The sequence below is a fragment of the Macaca fascicularis genome, chromosome 4 (genome assembly GCF_037993035.2).
Source record: "Macaca fascicularis isolate 582-1 chromosome 4, T2T-MFA8v1.1".
Lineage (NCBI taxonomy): Eukaryota > Metazoa > Chordata > Mammalia > Primates > Cercopithecidae > Macaca > Macaca fascicularis.
The window spans coordinates 136,697,082-136,715,543 of record NC_088378.1 but is presented as its reverse complement, the minus strand read 5'-3'; the positions used below and the strand labels follow the sequence as shown (position 1 = coordinate 136,715,543).

Genomic DNA, 18,462 nt, shown 5'->3' with positions numbered 1-18,462 from the left:
TTCTTGTTCACTCTCCTTACAACCTGGAGACCCTTCCTTCATGGCACACAGGGGATTGCCAGTGTTTAAGAGATGACTTCTCCCTTCTCACAGTCACTGGGGGAAGGTGTCGCTGATTAGACCAGTCAGTCTTGTTTGTGGGGGAATATGCCTGGATTCCGACTTTTATTAGCCCCCAAGTATTGCTGCTATTTTTCTCATTTAAATTTCAGTGGTTTTACGTGTGGTTGTCCTGATCAGGTGCCCGTCTGCCAGTCACCTTTCTGATGTGATCTGCTTGTTAACCCTTTAGAACAATGACAACGAGACGGCCCTGCATTGTGCAGCACAGTATGGCCACACAGAGGTGGTGAAGGTGCTCTTAGAGGAGCTGACGGACCCCACCATGCGCAACAACAAATTTGAGACCCCTTTGGACCTGGCAGCACTGTACGGGCGACTGGAGGTGGTGAAAATGCTCCTTAATGCACACCCCAACCTCTTGAGCTGCAACACTAAGAAGCACACCCCTCTGCACTTGGCAGCAAGGAATGGCCACAAAGCCGTGGTCCAGGTCCTCCTCGATGCTGGCATGGACAGCAACTACCAGGTAGCGGGGCGGGTGGGGGCTCCTCCAATCTCAAGAGACTCAGTCATTTTGCAGAAGGCACAAGGACCATGCTGCTGGGCCTAGGCTGTGCTCTTTATTTAGCACGTTTCACATCATGTTTCAAATGCTTCCTTTTGCTGACTCATTTTAATGTGACACTTCAAAAACAAATGAACTCCTCAAGCAAGTCTATTATTTTTTTGTTTCTTTTCAGGGGGTAGTCATTAAACCCTGAAAAGATGTGCTTATGGACTAGCTCTCAAAACCAGAAAAGTTTCATTATCTTCCTATCCATGTGTTCCCACTGCCACCATTTAGCGCCTCCAAAGTCTCATCAGCTTGACGTTGCCAGCAAGAAATGCCACATTTCCTTTCTTTGTTAGCCTCTCCCATTCAGATGAATGATTCCTTAGGTTTTGTGTTGACCAAACCACATTTGAAGTGAGGGTGTTTCTCTTGTACTTTTCTTCTCATTACTCCTTCCACCCAGGAAGGTAGAGTTCTGAGGCATTTCACCAGTAGATGGCTCTAAGAGTAACTGTTCAGTTATTCACTTGTGGCCTGTTGGTGGCACAGACATGGCCTTGGTGTATGGGCCACAATCATGGTTTTGGAATCCACACAAGAAAAGCTGGAAAGATAATGACAGAGGGCTTTGTGTGGTTTGTTTTATTTTGTGTCCTTTCTTGTCTGTGTCCCCTTTGTCATGTGAAGCCGCACCAAACTGTTCTGATGACATCCTGCTCTGCGCTCTTGTTTGCTTTCCAGACGGAGATGGGCAGTGCTTTGCATGAGGCTGCTTTGTTTGGCAAGACCGATGTGGTGCAAATCCTGCTGGCCGCAGGTGAGAGGTCGGCAGCGCTCTTGTCTACACAGCATGCCAGGGTTGGGATTGTTTCTCCCTCATCCCCTAGGGGGAGTTTTGCTGGCCATGTTTGAACTCAATGTACGTGTATCTCCACTGGTTGAGTACAAGTGTGTAAACTATTCTTGAATAGCTGGATTAAATGGCTTTGGATGAAAAATGTTGGCCATACTGATGACAGCCTTAAATGTCCTAAAATTTGACCTCTTGGAGGCTGGCTTGAAAATGCTCACTCCCCTGGTCCACCTGGTGTGCCTTTCTAGGAACTGATGTCAACATAAAAGATAACCGTGGACTGACTGCCCTAGACACTGTTCGGGAACTGCCTTCTCAAAAGAGCCAGCAGATAGCAGCATTAATTGAAGGTATCCTCCTTTCTCCCTGTCTGGGTAACCAGGGGACACACGAATTGAACCAAGGCATTTGTATTTGGTGCAGCAGTTTTTTGTTTATTTTTTTTTAATCTTGCCATGTAGATCACATGACTGGAAAAAGAAGTGCAAGAGAAGTAGATAAGACCCCCCCACCCCAGCCACCTCTCATCTCCAGTATGGACTCCATATCACAGAAGTCTCAGGGTAAGGCAACTCTCCCCTATCAGTAAAGGGTTGCTCAGCTTGGAAAGAGTTGAACATTCGTGGGCAGAATGGAAAAATCTTAATTTAAATAATAATTTTGGGGGGTTGTGATTACTTAGTAAGTTTATATTAAGTTCATTTTTTGCCAACTACTATATGAAGTTTTATTGGACATAGTTTATGCTTTTGCCTGTGGGCCTCTTCTTTCCTACTTTATTTTAGCCTCTACTTTTCCAGTTGGCTCTATGAGATCTATTCAGGGATGTGTAGTAGGGAGGATCATCTCAAGATGAACTCAAATATCAGTGAAACCTTCTTTTTCTAACACATAATCATAATGTAGTGCCTTGTGCATAGTTGACTAGTAATAATTTCTTTTTTTTTTTTTTTTTCTGAGACAGAGTCTCACTCTGTCGCCTAGGCTGGAGTGCAGTGGCGCGATCTCAGCTCACTGCAACCTCTGCCTCCTGGGTTCAAGTGATTCTCCTGCCTCAGCCTCCTGAGTAGCTGGGATTATAGGCACCTACCACTATGCCCAGCTAATTTTTTTGCATTTTGAGTAGAGACAGGGTTTCACCATGTTGGCCAGGCTGGTCTTGAACTCCTGACCTTGTGATTTGTCTGCCTCAACTTCCCAAAGTGCTGGGATTATAGGCATGAGCCACTGTGCCTGGCCAATATTTAATAAGTATCATCTGATTGGTAGGTGGGTACATGGCAGATTTTGATAATATAACATATGAGCAACAAATGTGGTCTGGATGGGAGCTTAGGGAGTCCAGCCTAACTATCAGTAGTCAGGATCCACCTTTTCAGATGCATTTAGCAAACTTTTGGGTCCTTTATATGATGAATACAAAGATAGAATAAAGACTGACACCTTTCCCCAAATATGGATCACAATAAAGAAGGCTAGAAAAACAGAACAAAGTTAGAAGTGAAAAAAGGGAAAGGGATTTCCCAGAGGGGTGTAGGGAGATAAGGGCTAAAGGGTGCCCAGCTCTCTGTACTATGGAGTCCTTGTCTTCCTCCCACATGCACTTTTTTTCTTGACTTCATAATCTGCTAGTAAGGGGATTAGTAGTTCACTAACCTCTTCAAGGATTTTACATTTATAGTTTTGATTATTTACAGGCAACCCAGAGTTGCCTGCGCTCTAACCGTTGGTAACTTTGCAGAGTCACACGTTTGGATTGCAGGTGCTCCGAGGCTGATAGTTATCAAACAGGCCAGGCTAACAGCTCAGAAAGCCTTTGCCGTCTTCTATTTTGTTTGAGCATGTAGAGGCTTTTATTAAAGAATGTAAAGGGTAACTTAAGTTTTTCAGTTACACCTTGCTATATTTTATGGGTTAAGTTAATGTCATTATGGTATTGAGGTATTTTGGGACTTTATAAAGGTCTTGGGAGTATCCTTTATAGATGTCAATGGTTTTTCATACTGAATTAGGGAAAAATCTGTTTAGATCTCAGGGTATAAAGAACAGCTGAAACGATATGTATTCTTGTCCATGGAACAAACTAATCATTTTCTTGCTCTGGGTTAGTGTTTGTGAGCGCGGGTGACTAAAGAGGCTTTGGGTTGCTGCACTGGTTGGAACCTGAGATTCAGGTCCCCTTTAGTGACTCTCTTGCCCTCCATCCTCCATCCTCCTCTCAGGTGACGTGGAGAAAGCAGTGACTGAACTGATTATCGATTTTGACGCAAATGCTGAAGAAGAGGGTCCCTACGAAGCTCTGTATAACGCTGTCTCCTGCCATTCGTTGGACAGCACGGCCAGCGGGCGATCGTCTGACCGAGACTCCACGAACAAGGAGGCTGAGGCAGCAGGAGTGAAACCTGCTGGAGTGAGGCCTGTATGTGACCCAGGGCCTGCACCTTCTGGGGGCTGTGTTGGCAGGCTGGCCCGTGAGGTGATGGGGCACAGGGAAAGGAAGTGTGATCCCTGGTGCCAGCTCATGTTTCCGAGGCCTGGAGCCCACTTGTTCTCTTCTTCTTGGGGCTCTGCTGGGTCTCTCTTGCTGAGTGTCCTAAAACTATACAGATCACACTGAGGTAGAGTTTTATTTTTTCCAATTTAATTTTCAGTATAACCAGCTTGCATCTTTACGTGACTTCATTGGCCTTAGAGCAAATTAAAGCATTTTATTTCTGTTTAGCCTTAGTGTTGCTTCTGTCTTTGGAATATTTGCTGTATATTGTCTGTTTTCTCTCTGAAAAGCAGAAACATATGGTGAAAGAAGCTCACTGAAATGAGTTCCTATCTGTCCTGAGCATATGCTCACCATCCACTTACCCTGAAAGGATTCTCCATTTGGATTTGGGCAGGTTCTAGATTCAGCAGGGTTGTAGCAGGGCTTAACATTGTATTTATTAGTATGTGACATTCCTATTTTATCTAATTATAATGCCTCCAGCCATTGAGATAATAGGATGAGAACAACTCTGAATTTTCCCTTCTCAAGGTCGACTTTCCCATCTTTCTGTTTCTTTCTCTGGTACAGATGCTCCTTGACTTACGATGGGATTATATCCTGATAAAACCATCGTAAGTTGAAAATCTCATAAGTCAAAAACGCAGGTAATACACCTACCAAACACCATAGCTTAGCCTAGCCTAGGTTAAATGTGCTCAGAATACTTACATGAGCCTACAATTGGGCAAAATCATTTAACACAAAGGCTGTTTTATAATAAAGTGTTGAATAGCTTATATCATTTTTTGAATACTGCACTGAAAGTGAAAAACAGAATGGTTCTGTGAGTCCTTGGAAGGACAGTTTCTACTGAATGCGTATTGCTTTCCCTCGATGATAAGGTTGGAACATTGTACAATCGCAGGTCAGACGGTCTGTACCTGCTTTTACTTCTAGTCTTGTGCGTCGTTCCTGAGATAGCTTACCCCTGGCTTCTCCCCTAGGGTTATGTTGGGAGTGTAGGCCTGAATCACTGGTCCCACTGACCTTCCTCCACTGCCAGGCACAACAATTTCAGGTTCTGAGCACTGCCCATTAGCTAAACTGACCACTGCTCTAATGAGATCCTAGTGCTAAGCCCATCTAGAGACATATTTTCAGGCCTATGTTATTTCTTCCTGTTGGAGGGGCTGGCCTTTCCCTTTTGGTCTGAATCTGGCTTGTGACCATTTTGATGATTCTTTGGCTGCAGGTAACTCTTGTTTCTTGCAGGTGTGCCCTGGGAATGGCCTTATGATTCTTAGAGTGTTCTTTTTCGTTAGACTCCTTGCTGTGCCCTGCTGTGCCCTGAAACACCATTTTAGTATGGATCTGGGAAAGGCCCGCAGTCTAGTGGTAGTCCACCAGAGTGGGTGTTATCAAGGACTGTGACAAAACTCCTTGTGAGTGATGAAAGCAAGTGCATGTGCCGAGCACCACCAGTATAGCGCTTCTATAGACAGCTAGTTTTTTCACTTATTTTGCTTTTAGGCACAACTGAAGAAAGAAAATCCAGGTTTGGAGGGAGGTGGTGTTTTAATTGGTACTTATAGGTGATGCCCATTAGGGGGCGCTGGAGTCTTTGGAAGAAGCCGCTCAGGGTTACTGAAGAAAGCTGAGAATGAGTTCTTGTGATTGATTTCCACAGGTCTCTTTGTTCCCTCCTGCTCTCCTGGTTGCCTCCTGCTCTCCCCCCTGTGGTCCTAAGCAGAAATGGGTGGATGCTTTGCCATTTTTACTTGTGTATGTTGTGGCTGTGCTGTCTTCCAGGCCCTTGGTAATTAACTATGGCAAAGGGCGTGTTTACTTCTTGGTAAACACAATGAATGATGGTATGTGTAAATCACCACTGTACTTCTAGGCCCTGCTCCAAAGTTTTCACCTTAGAAAAAAAGAGACACAGGTATTTCTGTTTCCTTCCCGTGTCCCTGGTGATTGTTTCTTCCACAAAAGGCTTCCATATTGTTCTTTCTAGGCCTTTTTAGCATTAGGAAGGCTTCTAGGATGAGTTCTTTTTGTTGTTGTGTTTCCTTTTTGTTTTTTCCCCTCAGTTACTTGGTGTCCCAAGGTTAGTTAACTGGTGATGGATACAGGCCTGCTCCTTTTGCTGTTCCCTTCCTCATAAGGTGACAGTGGGACCAGGTTCCTGCACTTCTGGAGCAAAGAAGGGTAGGGAAAGTGGGACTTAGTGGGACATCTGATATAAATAGCTTTGTTTGGCTTGAACATACAGACTTGTTTTGAAGTCGTTGCCATTGGGCATCCATCTGGTTCCAGGGTCTATGTGAATGACTGACTTATCAAGATAGAACACTGAACAGTGAAGCCTGTTTTAAGAGAGATATTATGGATGCCAAAATGCTAATGCGGGTAGCTCCTAAAACATGAGAAACATCTTTCCATGCAGATTTTGCTTGGGCTCTCGCATAACTCAGCATTCTCTGCTTTGACTTTCTGAAATACTCCTGTTTTAACAACACAGTGAACAAACCTACAAGCCAGGGAATGAGCCTGCAGGACAGCTCTGGTTTTGGGTCCCCCACTCCCTTTAGTAGGAACACTGATTCTTAAGCATGACCAGGGCTTTGGAATATAAACAGTGCTAAAGGCCCTGCAGGTACAATGGTAAATATCTCTTCAGCTTTCAGTTTTCCTTCATCAGGATCCTCCTGTGCATTCCTGAAATTGTTCACCCATGATCTAACTTATCCTGTGTCACCTCTTCAGTGGCTTTCTTATTCTAGAGCAGCGGTTGGCAAACTACAGTCCACAAGTGTCTGATTTTGTAAATAACGTTTTATTGGAGCACAGCCACACTCGTTCATTTACATATCATGTGTGGCTACTTTTGCATTATAATGGCAGAGTTGACTGCAAAGCCTAAAATACTCACTATATGGCCCTTAAAGAAAAAGCTTCTTTTCTTTTTAAAAATGGGTTTAGATGGGCTGGGCACAGTGGCTCACGCCTGTAATCCCAGCACTTTGGGAGGCCAAGGTGAGCGGGCAGATCACGAGGTCAGGAGATCAAGACCATGCTGGGTAACACAGTGAAACCCTGTCTCTACTAAAAATACAAAAAATTAGCTAGGTGTGGTGGCGGGCGCCTGTAGTCCCAGCTACTCGGGAGGCTGAGGCAGGAGAATGGCGTGAACCCAGGAGGCGGAGCTTGCAGTGAGCCGAGATAGCGCCACTGCACTCCTGCCTGGGTGACAGAGTGAGACTCCGTCTCAAAAGAAAAAAATTTTTTTAAATGGGTTTAGATGAAATAGAGTTTCATATAATACTTATTATCGAAGGAGGCAACCAAGGATAAGAGAACAGTTTGAGCTTTTTGCTAATAAATGGGAATAGACCAGTATCAGAGCATTAACGTTTCAACAGGAATTAACGTTTTTGTCCTTGATTACTTTCCTCATTACTTCTTCAATAACTTTGATTCTTTAGAACAAATTTCACAGGTTGATTTCTTTTGATCCAGTGTTTCCTCTTTCTAGAGTAGACTGAAAAGTGAGCCACTGATTTTCCTAAGGTAAAGTTTTATGTATCAGTATTATGAAGGACATTTTCTAACAAGGCAGTTATGTGTTTTCAGTACTGGCATTTCTCACCGTGGTCTAGGATATGAAAGAAGTGTTTATGATCTCTGCCACAGACTTCGAAAACTGTAAAGCATGCTAATTGAATTGTGTATGTGTGCACAGAGTTCTCCATCTGTTCAGAGACTAAATCTTGACTTTAGTCTCTCAAGGGAGTTCCGTACATTATTCTTTTTCATTTCCAAGGGCTAAGATGAGGGCAAACCAAAAAATTAGATACTTGATAAAAGAGATAGCAAAATATTTGTTTTTTTCTCTTCTGCAGAGGGAACGTCCACCGCCTCCAGCAAAGCCACCGCCGGATGAAGAGGAAGAAGACCGCATAGATAAGAAGTATTTTCCCTTGACAGCTTCTGAGGTAGAGGGTTGTGGGTTTATTCCCATTGCTGAAATTTGAGTTTGTTGAAAAGTGCATCGATGGGTACTTTAAAAGACTTTGCTTTCTCATCTTCTCATCAACTCTTTGGATTATAAATTTGTATTATGTGTACTAGTAATCTGGAATAAGACCTTTCAAACTCACAAAGAATTTTAATATAGCACTCGCATACCACACCATATGGAAAGTAAAATGTACATTTTCTCCTGGCTCCAATAAGCTGAACAGTCTCACTTTTTGCTTTTAAGCCTCTTGTCTTTTGATACAAGATGTAGTGCTTCCCTTTAATCACTGTTCCCTAGACTGTACCTCATTAGCAAGCTTTAGTGCTTCTGCCCCAAACATCTTATTCCTGTTTTTGTATTTTTTCCTGTTCATTTCACATGAAGACTCTACACCAGGACAAACATGAATTGAGCCATGAAGACTCAATTAGAAAAGACATAGGAATTATGTGGGATGGCCAGGGCTGGAAGATCAAAGAAGTTTATTTGAAAAGAATAGTCTACCCTTTTGAAAAGGAAATGTTATCATGAGGCAAATAACTCATTCACTTAGAAGTGTGAAAAAATTGAATTGTCTTTAATCTTTCATCTTAAAAACTCTCTGCTATCACTTCCTCCCATTAGGAGAATATATCTATGGAATATTTATTGAAAATATTATATAATTTTAATAGTCATTTTGTAGCTCATTCAATGCCCTATTCTCTAATTTAAAAATCAGCTAATATAAAATAATTAATTACTCTCATCACCTTATCCCTAGAAGTTAGAGTTAATGGTTTTTTTACGGTATTGCCGCAGACCATGGCAGATTCTTTTATTCAGTATAAACACATGGAACCAGAGAGATGGCTTTAGTTTAACAAAATGTATAAATACAGGAAGCCCTTTTATGTAAAAGTCAGTGTTGGAGATAGGGGAAGATTTCTATGCTAGGCACAAATTCTGTCCTTAATTCTTTCCTTTAATTACAAAATGCTTATTATGATGTCTCATCTAAGGGTTTCTAGATTTGCAGCCTGTTATTACCACCCCTGGATAATAACACATTTCTAGTAGATCCAAGTTCATGCACTAAATCCTTCCATACTTTTATATAAATAGAAGTTTGTCTCATTACCCCCCTTCCTTTTTTTTTTTTTTAAACAAGAAGAAGCCTAATAATATGGAGCATATTCAGTTGGGGCTGGGTCTCTGTAAATGCCTTCTGCCCCTCTTTAACAAGGACTTGAGTTAAAATTCATAATGCTTGGGCAAGGCTCTTAAAGAAACACTGGATTATATCCAGAATTTTCTATTCTCCCAAGGTTTTCTAAAGCATACAATGTGGCAGTAACACAGTGTCAAGAAGTGGTGGCTGGAAGAGAGAAGGGGGAATCTTCATATTACTCTCCTAGACGGGAAAGTTTGAGAGAGAGATATATATATACACACACACACACACACACACATATACACACACACACACACATATATATATGTATTTTTTTTTTTTAGACGGAGTCTCACTCTGTCACCCAGGCTGGAGTGCAGTGGCGTGATCTCAGCTGACTGCAAGCTCTGTCTCCCAGGTTCACTCCATTCTCCTGCCTCAGCCTCCCGAGTCGCTGGGACTGCAGGCACCTGCCACCACGCCCGGCTAATTTTTTGTGTTTTTAGTAGAGACGGGGTTTTACCGTGTTAGCCAGGATGGTCTCGATCTCCAGACCTTGTGATCCACCTGCCTCGGCCTCCCAAATTGCTGGGATTACAGGCGTGAGCCACTGCGCCCGGCTGAGATACATTCTCTAAAACTTGCTTCTGAATAGCCTGGAATTCTGGATCAGTTGGACCAGCATAGTCAGCATTTGGAAGATGGTGAAACACTGAATTTGCTAATTTACTGGTGATTATAGGTACCTGAATATAGAGGGTATATGGCCTGCATATGATCCAGGCAGATTTTGTTCATATACTATAGTTTGAATGTAGTGTGAATGGTCTTCTTCAAAGTGTACCATTATGTATATTTTTTGGACTCTGTTGTCTTTCACCATTTTTCCTTATACTGTTAAAGCTTAAATACCCTAGACCATATCATATCTCAGGAGACACTGACTTCATCAAACTTAGGCTTTTGTCTTTGGCAAGCAATCTGCCCCAATATTTGTATTCCTATTCCTAAGCCTGGTCATTGTCAGATGACTCACAGAAGCCTTTAGGGGAAGCCAGAGTATACCTAGCCGTAGGAGTGCTTATCAGGTTAATGACCTGATCATGAAACTGGCTTATAAACATTAGACACATATACTCACGCACATACACATGCTGTATAGATGTTTTTGCCCATAGAAGGGGCTGCCAGCTGCATCAGGACTGGCTGTTGTCTTCTCTGTGCTCAGATGTGCTAAGTATTCATGGAAGCTGCAGCTGCTGGAGTAGCTCTTCCCAGAAGGCTCCCACACCCCAACTGGACATTCCATTGGTCACAGTTAGGTGGTGACTGCTCTTAGCTTTGCTCTGCAGCAGAAATGTTGCTTTCCACATAGCAGAAAAAATATATATATAATATATATGTATATATATGTGTATATATGTATATATATGTGTATACGTGTGTGTGTGTGTGTGTGTGTGTGTGTGTATGTGTATTTGGCTTTGATTTATTGCCAGTCCTGGAGGAAAGGAAAAAAAAAAGATTAAGGAGTAATTTAGTAAAGAGCAGAATCCTTTCTGTTGAAAATCAGTTATTGCCATATTGACTGTGACATAGGGCTTCTGGAGTGGGAGCTAGGAAGGCTCAAAGAAAAGCAGTTTATTGCTTTATTGTGAGGATTTTTAATCCCATAGCTGGTAGAAGCCAGCACCAAGAAGAAAAGATTACTCTGCTTGTCGTCTGGGTATGAGCAATTGGATGAAGAAAAACATGAAAGTTGAGGGAAAATGAGGCCAAACTGGTCCAGAATCAGGAGAGTTGACTTTTATGGCCATAGCTCTGTTGTGAGCTTTCTGTATAACCTTGGACAAGTCCCTGGACCTCTTGGGAACCAGGTTTGTCATCTACAAATGAAAGAGCAGAACCAGGTGCTCTCTGGATGTTACTGTGATGGTTAGGATCCCTTCCAGCTCTGGCATTTGATGGTTCTCTGCCTCTATTTGTCCTGCACAAGAACTAGGCACAGAGAGAAAGCAGGTCCAGTGGGCCTGATTTTCCACATGGAAGTCATCAGCCCTCTCCTGCATGAGAAGAAAGGATATTATAGGCTGGGCATCCAGGCTGTCAATTACCTCCCTCTGAAGGAAGCATGCCTGAGGCTATATGAGAGCTCTTCCCGTGTGTGGAACACTCAATCAGATTTCCAGGGCTCTGTGTAAGTGATAGCTGTAGGTGTGTAAACCTGCAGAACACAAATCCTGTCTGTACTGCCTGTGGTATTAAGTTGACACAATGTGAACTGCTTAATGGCCCCTCTTTGTTCCTTTAATTGTGTTCCTATGAAGAGGCAAAGGAATAAGTAATATGAGTAAATGGCTCATTGTAATGAAATAGCTTTTAGCTTCCAGATAGCTTGCTATAAGTGGAGGTTCCTGCAGTGCTTAGCAGAATTTTGGAAGGAGACAGTCCTTTTGCCTTTAGAGTGGCAGCCTTGTTAACAAACGGGAGCTGCAGTTTCTCATTTAGTCTGAGGCTACTAGAGTCCTTGTTGTCTCATTAGGCCCATAACACAGTGAGCTATGCCTTGAGAAGCAAAAACCTGATGAACCACAAACCTGATGCCTTTCCAGTGGGCTGAGGGACATGTCAGTATGGGAGGAAGTTTCTGTGTTTGCCAAGGAATCACCTTTGTAGGGCAGCATTATTTGTTAGATGGAATTGGGAATTCCCCCCGCCCCACCCCCTTGTTTGTAATACTTTACTTGTCCGATCCAAACTGATCAAGAAGAGATCTTGAGCCTTGGTTTGCTGTTCTAGTAAGTAGGATTTGTCTTAACACTAGCTTATTCTTATTTTTCTTCTTATTTTGCCTGTGAAACAGATTGGATTCTTAGGACAGCTGGGCCAGAATTATCCTCTAAAGTAAGGATATCCATTCTTTCTCCTAGAGTGGCTGTAGCACTAATTGTGGTGTCTGCAGCTTGATTCAAGGGAAAGCATGGTTACTGTGGTACCAAGGCTAGCTGTGGCCATCAGGCCCTCAGCTGGTCAAAGCCTTACAGTTGCCAGGTAGAGGAGCCAGCTCTGGTTCCGTTATTTCATCAGAGATACTTGACTGCCTGGATTAGGGATTTCTCAGTAGACAGCTGCTTTTTCCCCCTCACTGAAATTCAAACTTTCTGGCCACTTGACTCTTCAGAGCAGAGATTGGTGGAAGCAATTTAAAATTGTATTATCATAAAGGTTCTAGGAATCCAGTTTTGGGGATATCCTTCCCTATAACCCTCAGGACCTCTGAAGAAAGGCTCACAAAAATAGAGATGGACTTAGCGACAGGTTTGTTTCTAGTAAACATTAAGTGTTGAGGGTCAGTTGGAAGTCATTTTGGTTTCCTCTTGAGGAGGTGGGAAGGATTCCAGTCTTTGGATAGTATATGTGCATATTAGAAGAGAAACAGAGAGGAAGAGGTCTTCCTTCACAATGGAGCATGGCTAAGAGCTGCTTGGCAAGTATTAGCCTCAGAAAAGAGATCATGCGGAACACCGTAGGCATGGGAGATGCAAGAAAGGAAGGATCTTGGATTTTACTTGCACTTTTTGAAGACTAAAATCAAAGAAAGGGGAGTTTTTTGTTTTTTTGGTTTTGTTTTTGTTTTTGTTTTTCTTTAGAGACAGGATCTTGTTCTGTCATCCAGGCTGGAGTTCTGTGGCACAATCCTGGTTCACTGCAGCCTCAAACTTCCAGGCTCAGGTGATCCTCAGAAAAGGGTATATTCTAGTCAAAGGCCGTTCAGATTAGAGGTACAGGTATATATCCAGAAGTGCAGTTGTGATTCTATGTGACACTTGAATTATTCACCTTCTCTTTTCCACCTTTCTTCTTCTTAGATGTAAAAAGAGCCAATAATCGAATTTGTTCCACACTCCTGTCTTGATATTAGCCACATGCACAAAATATACTGGATGTTTCTCTCCCTTAGGTTCTGTCCATGAGACCTAGAATTCATGGAAGTGCAGCCCAGGAAGAAGACGAACATCCTTATGAACTCTTGTTAACAGCAGAGACAAAGAAAGTGGTGTCGGTGGATGGAAAAACAAAAGGTACGTTCCCCACAACTCCTGGCAGAACCAACTCCAAAGGGATTTTTAAAGTTTGTGATCCTGAGTGGAAGGGGAAGATGTTGTAACTATGATACTCTTTGGGTTGTGGCGGTTGGGTTTCATGATGGTCTGGGATGGTGGGTACATTATGGCTTTTCATTTCCAATACGTGACCTATATGCTCTAGGTTGGAGTTGGCTGCCACGTTCAGCATGCGAAGCAAGGAGAAGGTTAAGTCAGGCTAGGTGCAAACTGTGGGAGGAGAGACCAGCCCCATGGCAGAGATTGATTTGGGGTCTTAAATCATAAACCCTCAAGTTAATGCTGTGGAAAAACAAGCTCAACAAGTCAGTCCCTTTGGGTTCAGGCTGACGGCACAGACTCTGCTTTTGAGTCCTGACCTCAGAGTGAGGCACTCCTGGGGAGGGGCCCGTGATTGGCTGCCACCCTGTAACTAGAGTGCTCTGTCGCCTTGGCCTACTTTCATTGCCTCTGCAAAATTCAGTTTCCTCTGTAAGGGAGTGAGCGCTGCAGTACTGAGATCCAGCCCGTCGATATAAGTGCAGTCACAACAGAGGTGAGTGTGCACTGCTGGGGAATTTGTGTCAACCCCTGTTCTAAGGAAGAATAAGGGGCAATGCAGTTCCCACTGCAGTTTGAAGGAACTCTTGTGACCTTTCCCAGCTCTCTACAGCTTGCAGGTATTAGGGCCTTCATGGGGTATGCGTACCTTCTTTCAACCCTAAGACATTCCATGGTTCAGGTAAGAACAGAGGATGAGATGGTTTCCTTTGAAATGCCCTTTGCTTAGATCTGTCAGTGCTTAGAGGGTGGCAAAGAGAACGTGTGCATATGCGTATGACATTGTAGACTTTATTTTTAATGGTCCTATTTAAAAGGTTTTCTCTTGCATGCAGACATTGTAGTCATTTTCATAGTGATTTTTTTTGTTTTGTATTTTATGGTTTCCATTTTGAGCTTTTAAAAAATTGTAATTTAGATACAGTAAAATTTATCCTTTTTTGTGTATAGTTCTGTGAATTTTGACAGATGGAGTTGTATAACTGCCATCACAATAAAAATATAGAACAGTTTCATCCCCCAAATTTTCCCATGTTCTTTTGTAGTCAACCCCACTCCTTTCCCTTATTTCTGACAACCACTGCTCTGATGTCTGTCCCAATAGTTTTGCCTTTTCCAGAATGTCATATAAATGGAATCATACAATCTGTAGCCTTTTGAGCCTGGCCCCTTTCACTTAGCTAATACATTTGAAATTCATCCATGTCGTCGCATATATCAATAATTTGTTCCTTTTCATTGCTATTATCCCATTGTATGGATATACCTCAGTTTACCCCTTCCCTAGCTGAGGGATATTTGGGTCACTTACAGTTTTTGACAATTATAAATAAAATCATAATAAACATTCACTTACAGGTTTTTGTGTGAACAGAAGTTTTCATTTCACTTAGATATATACCTATGAATGGGATTGCTGGGTATCCCAGCAATAGATGTTTAACTTCACGTGAAATATGTAAAATGTTTAACTCTATAAGAAACTGCCAAACTATTTTCCAGAGTGATTATACCATTTTGCGTTCCCATCAGAAGTGTATGAGAGTGATGTACATCTACTTGCTATATATATCATCCCTAGCACTTAATATTGTCAGGTTTTTAAAATTTTAGCCATTCTAATAGATATGCAATGTTAGTTCATTATGGATTTAATTTGCATTTTCCTAATATCTAATGATGTTGAGCATCAATTAATGTGATTAGTCACCATCCTTAATATCTAATTAAATGTCTATCAAATTTTTGCTCATTTAAAAACATTAGATTGTTTTCTTATTATTGAGTTGTGAATTCTTTATATATTTTACATACAAATTCTTCATTAGATACATGATTTTCTCCCCATCTGTGACTTGTCTTTTTGTTCCCTTAACAGTGTCTTTTGAAGAGAAGTGACTCTAAATTTTGATAAAGTTCAATTTATCCTTTTTTAAAATATGGATAAGGTCACCAATCATTTTTTTTTTTTTTTGAGATGGAATCTCTCTCTGTCACCAGGCTGGAGTGTAGTGGCCCAATCACAGCTCACTGCAACCTCCACTTCCTGGGTTCAAGCAGTTCTCCTACCTCAGCCTCCCAAGTAGCTGAGACTACAGGCACGCACCACCACGCCCAGCTAATTTTTGTATTTTAAGTAGAGACGAGATTTCACCATGTTGGCCAGGATGGTCTCGATCTCTTGACATCATGATCTGCCCACCTTAGCCTCCCAAAGTGCTGGGATTACAGGCGTGAGCCACCGTGCTCAGCCACCAATCTTTTCTATGTTTTTTTGCTAGAAATTTTATAGCTTTAGGTTTTACATTTAAGTCTATGATCAATCATGAGTTAATTTTTATATATGGTGTGAGGTATGGATCAAGTTTCATTGTTTTACAAATGGCTATCCAATTGTTTCTGCATGATTTGTTGAAAAAGACCTTCCTTTCTCTATTGAATTGTCTTTGCAACTTTGTTACTTTTTTCAGAATTGTTTTAGACATTCTGGTTCCATTGTCGTTCCCATTTAGAATCAGCTTATTGATTTCTTCCCCACCCCACCACCTAGTTCTTAGTCAGTGTGCACAACTTGTTGATTTCTACAAAAAGTCCAGCTGGGATTTTGATTGGGTTTATATTGAATCTATATTGATAGTGAAAAATTGATAACTATATTGAGCCTTCCAATCATATTGGTAGATTTTTTTTTTTTTTTTTTTTGAGACAGAGTCTTGCTTTGTCACCCAGGCTGGAGTGCGGTGGCATGACCTTGGCTCACTGCAACCTCCACCTCCCAGGTTCAAGTGATTCTCCTGCCTCAGCCTCTCGTGTAGAGGGGATTACAGGCATCCGCCACCATGTCTGGCTAAATTTTGATTTTTAGCAGAGATGGCATTTCGCCACATTGGCCAGGCTGATCTCGAACTCCAGACCTCAGGTGATCCACCCGCCTCAGCCTCCCAAAGTGCTGGGATTGCAGGCGTGAGTCACCAACCCTGGCCATATTGGTAGATTTTTAATTAAAACATTTAGAAAAGGTGAAGAGGGCACCAATGCCCTCTCTAGTCATTTGATAATAAAATTGATAATAAATTACACTTAATAAACTAACCCTTAAAAAACAAGCAATTAATTAATACTCTGTTTGAAAATGGTTCTTAGTGAAGGAATAATTTTTAGCTTCATGGAGGAGGGAGATTCCAATTCTTTCTTTCTTTCAAAAGTTTCATCTGGAACCACTACAAGATAATTGACTCAACCTTTGGAAGAAAGAAGAGTGGAAGGTTAGACTAATTTCATAAGCGGGGCTGGTGTCCTTAGCTACCAAGTGTGCTTGAAAGGGATTTTGTATCCCCATATCAAGAGATCATTAGGTTAAGGAGGGAACTAACAATTAGGAGTTTTGGCTACACATCTGGTCCTCCTATGCTTTGGTTTCTTCCAACTCTTCTATATTGGGATAAGTGTTGTGAGTAGGTGGTATAGAAGCAGATTTAATTGAACCACAGGCTGTGGGATGCGCCTGCCTCAAGGCTTGCTGCTTAGATCACTCAAAGAGCTTTCAGACAAAATAGCTGAGACATTAAATATGAAAATGGGCTCTGCTAGTTTCTCAGAAGCCTTGCCTATCTTGGCAGCCTGGCAGGAAAAGCTAGCCTAGAAGGAGTGCCTGCTAAGGTTGGTATAAGTGAGGCACATCAGCAGACCATGTTGCAGGTATTACTGAATCTTTTCTGCATTTCCTTTAATGTCTTGTCTTATGCAGCTTTTATGAATTAATTGATCAGTTTTCAAAAGGCCATGTTAGTGAGACTACCAGAGCTTTTAACCCAGCCTTAGTATAATTCAAAAAGCTACAATGTGTAAGGGTTGGGGTAGGAAATTTTTAAAATTACATTTTTAGGCTGGGTATGGTGGCTCACTCCTGTAATCCCAGCACTTTGGGAGGCCGAGGTGGGTGGACTTGAGCCCAGAAGTTGGAGACCAGCCAGGACAACATAGCAAGACCCCCATCTCTAAAATAAATTTTTTTTAATTTTTAAAATTTACATTTTTATATTAGCTTATTAGTATGTGCTCACTGAGGAAGAAAAAAAAATTCCAACAATACAGAAATGAATATAAATAAATGCTGAGGTTCTTCTCACCTCCCTGTTACTCACAGTTGCTAGAGGTGACTATCGTTTGAAAATGTGGTAGGCTGGGCATGGTGGCTCACACCTGTAATCCCAGTACTTTGGGAGGCCAAGGCAGGAGGCTTGCTTGAAGCCAGGGTTTCAAGACCAGCCTGGCAACATAGTGAGACCCCATATCTGCAAAAAAAAAACAAAAAAAACAAAAAAACTTAAGTAACTGGCTTTTAATAGCAAAATAATACCATCCTAACATAACCACAGAGTTCAAAAAGAAAGTGTGGTATATATGATTCAGACCATTTGTTATCTTTATACAAAAGTGACTATGTGAAATTCTTTGTTTGTATTTAAGCTAAAATGGGATTGTGTTTTACAAACTTTCTGTGAACTTGCATTTTGTATTTGCCTTGTCTATAGAGCACAGATACAATTTTATCTTGGTTCTTAAAATCTAGCTAAATATCCCATAGCTCATTTTTTCCTTCTCCAGTTCATGGGTGTTGAAGTTGTCGCCAGGATTTCTGTTATAAATTACGCTTCTGTGGACATTCTGTGCATGTGTTCTTAAATACATGTAAAAGTATGTCTCTAAAAAAGACTGATAGAAAGTAGAATTAGCAGGTCAGAGTATATGTGCATGTCTAGATCTAATGGGTGGAGCTAAATTGCCCTCCCTTAATGGTGAAGAGAAATACGCTCTTCATACCTTCACCAATGTGGTGTATTATCAGTCTTTAATGTCTTCCACCATGACAAGCAAAAAAGGTGCTATTTGTCATTGGAACTGAGCAACTTACCTTATTGATTAGCGTTATGTGTTTAATCTATGAGTTGCCTATTTTTTTCTATTTTTCTACATAGAAATTAGTGGTAGTAGAAACACTTTGTTTAAATACCTGTAATATTTGGCCAAAGTAGTGCTCAGAGGGAAGTTTATATTCTTAAATTCATTTGTTAAACAACAAGAAAGATTAAAATATAACCAAAAGAAAGTAGCAGAGAGTAATAAGAGATTGTTAGGGAATTATTGAGATAAAAGCAGATAGTATATTTCTCATA

The 18,462-nt window shown here is 41.5% G+C and overlaps 1 protein-coding gene across 24 annotated transcripts in view; it reads left to right on the top strand.

The window, feature by feature from the left end:
* ANKS1A (ankyrin repeat and sterile alpha motif domain containing 1A) overlaps positions 1 to 18,462 on the top strand; it is a 195,060-nt gene that overhangs the window by 89,984 nt on the left and 86,614 nt on the right. For 23 of the 24 annotated variants that reach the window (XR_012433875.1, XR_012433874.1, XR_012433873.1 and 20 more), the window contains 7 exons: positions 293 to 589; positions 1,358 to 1,433; positions 1,718 to 1,819; positions 1,931 to 2,032; positions 3,692 to 3,888; positions 7,851 to 7,943; positions 13,084 to 13,204. Coding sequence is in view for 21 of the 24 variants with exons in the window: in XM_045390210.2 (XP_045246145.2) it covers positions 293 to 589; positions 1,358 to 1,433; positions 1,718 to 1,819; positions 1,931 to 2,032; positions 3,692 to 3,888; positions 7,851 to 7,943; positions 13,084 to 13,204 (988 nt within the window). In the remaining 3 variants the exon portion in view is untranslated. The remainder of the gene's footprint in view (positions 1 to 292; positions 590 to 1,357; positions 1,434 to 1,717; positions 1,820 to 1,930; positions 2,033 to 3,691; positions 3,889 to 7,850; positions 7,944 to 13,083; positions 13,205 to 18,462) is intronic. The other variant, XM_074038297.1, reaches the window with a different exon arrangement.